Here is a 5,879-nt window from a genome sequence, read left to right as displayed (position 1 = left end):
ACCGTTTTTAATATTTTTTCACACTTCCATTTCGTATATATTCCCATCTCGCGCATTTACATCTTAGTTTTTAAAGGCTTTAATCTGCTGGAAGTTCTTAACCAGAGAAGGCTTTTTTACATGAATATGTTTCCAACACCTGGTTACTCTTCTGTTTTTAATATGACGTAAATTACATGATATCAAGCGATGATACTCACGATAAATAATCAACACTTGCGATCTACATTTGACAACAATGAAATGACAACGATTTAAATATAAGTAAAAGAAAAAACATACTATAAATTTAAAGTACAGGGAATTTTCGTGTGACACCCCCGTGGTGTGTAAGTCCCAAATAGACTGGCCGAGCCGGGCGTTAACCCGTTCCTCCACAGACATATTCTTATGTTTTCTGAGTTTACAAAAATAAAACCGGAAGTGAGAACTTGAAATACTGAACACATTGAGAATGAAAATGCAAGGTCGCAAAACACTCGGCGACTTTCTATGGCGAACTGGAGGGCTTAGCTGGTAGCCCCCTGGAGTTCTTTGCGACCATCTTAATACCTCTAGAACTTCCGCTCAAACTTATTCGTTTATATTAATTTTGTGTTCATTTTATTATTATACAGTTTTGTGTCTTCTCGTTCAATCTGTTGTTTTAATGAATGCTCCCTTTCAAGGCATAGCCAAACTATTATTGTGCCACCTTTTAATTACTGTCGGCCAATCAGTATTAAGTAAGTAAGTAGCTGTTGGGTAAGCAGCTGATAGTTCCTTCAAGTAGTTAAGGTTTCTTCTACGTTGGAAATGGATTGTTATCGGCTATATCTGATATCTTCAGGGTTGTTTTGCTTGCTTTTTCTCTTGGTGTTTTGTCTCACGCCATACCGCAGCTCTTCCCAAGGTTAGTATTTAAAATATTACCCTAACTTTAACTTATCACTGTATCTTATATACATTCCTCACATAAGCTACGATACTCCATATAGTTCAGACGGCAAGAATGTTCAGACTGAAAACAGGGGCAAAATGTCTTCAGAGTTCGCCGACAAGTTGGAACGTGCGGTGCATATAACTGATATTAATCCCCCTTTTATGTACGTATGCTCAGTGCTGGTAAAATCCGAGGCGCGAACAGCCTTTAACAACTGTTGCCTCCCAGAGCAATCTAATAGTCGGAGACCCAGAGAAGACAGTTAATTGACCGAAAATAACTAAACCTCAAACAAACTATTAAGCATCAGAAATATATGCACACAGAATTCATTGGTTCGGCTTCCAGAAAAGTTTGCAAATAAGCGCGGGATCTCTACTTGCACTAAAAGCTCGTAAAGTGTATTGGTCGTGCAAAAATAGGCTTTACTTAATGCCACCTGAATTTGTAGATAGTTCTTTCCGTTGAACTGGAAAGAATTCTCTTTGAGTATGAGTCATAGCATTTCTTTGATATAGCTTGTGGGGATTAGAGGGTTATTTTTGTGAAAGTTTTCGTATGCTTTGCATACTGTAGTGATTCCCTCTTCCTGTGATATATTTGTATATAGACTTGTGACGTCCATCGATGCAAGGAAAGTTCTTTTTTCTATTTTCGTCTCTTCAATGAAATTTATGAAATCTGTAGAGTCTTTAAGATAAGACACTTGTGATGTGGAAATCGGGAGCTGCCCCTTAGTCGATCCTTACTGCAGTGTGAAGTTTCAAGGCAGTGCTTCAAGGCAGAGGAAGTGACCGCAGTAAGGCAAAATCACAGAAGAGAACAATGGGGTTTTTCCTTGCCCTGCTTTTGAAGGATCTCCTCGTCAAGGACAAAAATAGGAACGAATTGGTGTTTACTGACAATGTTGTGCACATTTTGTGGCTTGACAATAGTGACACTGCCGACAAGTTCGTTTTCTCAGAGGCCTACCGGGATGACAGAAACTCAACGTATACCATTGTAGACCGTGTAAACAGTATTGACGAGATCATCACTGATGCTGCTGGGTTTTAAATCCTACAAGCTCCCACAAAATGAAGCGAATAGAATTGAACGATTGCTGAAGGTGGCGCTGATAGTGACATTGACTCTGACGAGGAACTAGTTGAAAATGAAGAAGTTTCGGATGAGGACTCCTCTGATGAGCATCCTAGACGTGTGTCTGTCAATACTAGGTCGGGGCGTTCAGCAACGCGCCTGTTTTGAGTTATAATCCCACAAGTTGACGGTACTCTCTAGAGGGTCAAAAGAGGAGACGGTTTTTTTTTTTTGCATTAATTATGACTCTTAACTTGGAAAATTTCGTAACCTATGTACATACAGGTCTCGCTGTGACTTCAAGTTTGTGAGCATAGTCATTGTCATTAGTTTTTGAGCATCGTAGTTCCCCTGAGAATTTTATAAAGAGAAACTTTATTTGGTGTATTGTAATGTTTTTTTAGATTTTTTTTTTTAATTGAGTGTTAGTTTGAGGCAGTGGAAACTACCCAGAAAATTGTGAACGCAACCACAGGCACTACACGTGTTAACAGAGACAAGTCGTTTCGTTATTATTTTCAATGCCTTACTTTGTCATATGAAAGCGTTATATTGACGTTTATGATCTTTCCACTGTTTTGTGCTGTTTCTCGACATCATTTAGGTTATGTTTGTATAGATTACTCACCAATAAGTAGTGCAAGTACGTACGAGTGGCCTGCGCAAAGGCTAGAGCTAAAGTGAAAGTTACATTGTAATAGCAGTTAAGTTTTACAAGACATAAAGCGAGTAGATTTCTCAGTGTAATATGACAGTATTATATTATGCCCAAATGTATTACAATATTGAACCTGAACCTGAATTCGAATTTAACAGGGAAAAGTCCTTCGTGCGTTGAAGCAATAATGAATAATGAATAACATACAAAAATTTTAAAAGAATAATGAATAATTCGAACAAAACACACAAAGAATAATGAATAATCGAGGTCCAATTATTCAGCTTCCACCCCCGAAACATCAATTTTACCAAGCTGGTGCTTTATATTTAGTCTTAATAAAGCGAATTAATAATTCTCAAAACTCTCTAATCCAGAACCTCAAAAATCCAATGCCTTGTTTCGTTTGCAAGATAAACTCAATCCAGGGAACGGATGACACCAACGTTCAAAATTGAAATTTTCAGGCACAAGAAGTCACAAGAAGTCAACTCATTGACGTAGATACAGTGTTCATTGCAAGTCAAATCGAGATTTAAGCTAATTAACGAACCGTATATTAGCCATTTGAAACAGTTAAAAAGGGTTGCAATGTGACATTCAACCAGAAATTTAAGTTAAAATTTCAGTGATTTCATGTGTGGCCCATGGGACACAGCATTTTCCGATTGGTCGCTCAGAACCAATCACATTAACGAGTATTGCCCCAAAATGTAAACGTGAACTGCGCCGAGGAGGAATGAACCAATGGTACGCGATTTTCCGATGGTTTCGGAATATTCCCGAATTCCAGGACCACTTCGTGAGGTATACCCAAATGTCCGAAAGTTTTTCCGGAATATTTCCGTTCCATTTGATTCCTCACCCGATTTTTTTGAAATTTTTTGTGGAATGGAAAGCGTTCCCGATTTCAATTATACCTTCGGCATTTACGTTCAGTTCGTGATTATTGCATAAATCTGAAGTATTTTATTGCAAAGTAAACTTATATTGAATGTTCTAGGGCTAGGCTCTTTTTTAAGGCCAGGTCAAAAGCTTCAACATATGCTTCAATTTCCGTTCGACGCAATGAAACATGTTGAATGAGCTTTCTTTTGTTATCGCGAATGTTGAATGAAGTTGGAGCCGTTTGCCCCACTGTTGAGTATATGCGCGTGCGCACTAATCGGTTTCTCTCAATGACGTGTCCATGTCCGTATCCATAGTAACAACCGCGGCTACAGCCTAGGACTAAATACCAGGCCTCTCGTGAAGCTCTGTTGAATCAAATGATGTCTTGAAACCATTTGCTCACCCCAGCAGTCATCATCGTTCAACAAAATCGAACGAATGTTGAAGCAAACAAACGTTGAAGCGGTTTGCTCGGGGCTTTATACATTGCGTCTTTAGATTTTATTTTTTAAAAAGGCATTTGTCAATCTCCTTAATTAATTTACGTGATGCAAGAGGCCTAAACTGCCTCGAGTTTTGTAACTTCCCGAAAATGAGTACAACCAGAAACTCATGACGTTGAACTGTGTAACTTGCAACGCTTTTCCTTGGAACAAAGCCGCGGGATTTTAGGTGGCTCAAAACAGTTTCCAACACATTCCAAGACTTAAATTTTGATGTGTCATTATAGCCACTTTTCATCAGTTGATGCTACAATCATAGTATCAAAAAACTGCCCAATCACTGGTGAACACGTTGATATTATTTTTGTGACACAATAGGTTACCATAGCAATACTATGACCTGCTAAAAACACCCTTAATTTCAGCTTTAAGCGCTTATATTTCAAAAACGGCACGGTGAAATTTTTTTTTATAACAGAATTTTGATTAGCAGGATAAGATGTAACTTTTGCAAAGTTTTTAAAAAAATTCTGTACATGGGGTTCAGAGCCACCTAAAATTTTCGAACAATTAAGACGGCTCTGAACCCCATGTACAGATTTTTTTAAAACTTTGCCAAAAGTTACATCTTATCCTGCTAATCAAAAGTCTGTAATAAAAAAAAAAATTCACCGTGCCGTTTTTTTTTAATAAAAGCGCTTAAAGCTGAAATTAAGGGTGTTTTTTAGCAGGTCATAGTATTGCTATGGTAACCTATTGTGTCACAAAAATAATACCAACGTTCGCTATTGATTGGGCAGTATTTTGATGCGATAATTTGTAGCATCAATTGATAAAGAGTAGAAATTATGTCCCATCAAAAATCTACGTCTTGGAAAGTGCTGGAAAACTGCTTTGAGCCACCTTAAGACACCACTATTTATGCCCAAATATGGACAAAAATAAGATCGAGGCTGCATGCGCAGGAAAATGTACGAGCTACGTAAATAAGCAAAATTTTTAACTCATAAAACCCCAGCTCTGAACCAGGGTTAAACGCTTCAATGTCACTGACGTGCTTCTGGTACAACATAGTACAAATGGTCATGATCGAGCGTGTGAGGAGAATAAAAAAACTTCTTCACTTTTTATCTGCCTATCACCTTCCAGTACTGAAACTATTTTTCAGTTCAAAAGTACACGCTAACGATATCATGGGTCAAATGACTTCGAAGTTGGTGGGGAAGACCCTTTAAAAGGGAGTGTTTGATTGAGAAATCTGGATTTAAATCCTTCTTCGAATTTTCAGATTATTTTCCCAATCGAACACAGAGTATGAAAACAAATTTTAAGAAGATCTAATATTTATTTTGGTGTCTAAATCCTGATTTCCGAACACACCTCCTTGTGATAATTTATCACAGAAATATCTGCGGTGAGTTTTCAGTAACAAGCACTTTTTCTTTCTTTAGAACAATGTCGAATTCTGCCTTTTGATCAAGCTAAACAATTTAACAACAGACGTCTGATAAATCACCTGATCCAAGTTGTCCAAGTTCCAAATGAATCCTCGTGCAGAGTGCGTTGCTATGTTGAACCCAACTGTGACAGCTACAACTTCAGAATAGTGCCAAGTCCCAACGGAAACTTCATCTGCGAATTAAATAATTCCACTCATGAGAGGCATGGAAACGAACTGGTGAAAAACATAACCTATAAGTATCATGGAGCAGAGGTGAGTCACGTTCTGGAAAAAAAAATGCCCAATTTTCCTGTGAAAGACAAAACGAAAAAGCAAGGTGACACACGCTAACATCAACCCGGTGTGACCAACACATCACTCATGCGCACAACATTTCAGCCGGTCAATTAGCAACCTTGGACAGCTGTTTTAGCTTTGCTGGGC

At 38.1% G+C, this 5,879-nt stretch overlaps 1 protein-coding gene across 1 annotated transcript in view; it reads left to right on the top strand.

Moving 5' to 3' along the window:
- The first annotated feature begins 759 nt into the window (after nucleotides 1–759).
- Nucleotides 760–5,879, top strand: part of LOC138018367 (uncharacterized) — a 20,606-nt gene continuing 15,486 nt past the window's right edge. Inside the window, exons 1-2 of the mRNA XM_068864987.1 lie at nucleotides 760–892; nucleotides 5,446–5,708. Of these exons, the coding sequence (XP_068721088.1) occupies nucleotides 796–892; nucleotides 5,446–5,708 (360 nt within the window). The 5' untranslated portion in view covers nucleotides 760–795. The remainder of the gene's footprint in view (nucleotides 893–5,445; nucleotides 5,709–5,879) is intronic.

This window comes from Montipora capricornis, chromosome 10 (assembly GCF_036669925.1).
Source record: "Montipora capricornis isolate CH-2021 chromosome 10, ASM3666992v2, whole genome shotgun sequence".
NCBI lineage: Eukaryota > Metazoa > Cnidaria > Anthozoa > Scleractinia > Acroporidae > Montipora > Montipora capricornis.
Note: the sequence above shows the minus strand (reverse complement) of the source record. Positions and strands in the feature narration are given on the sequence as shown.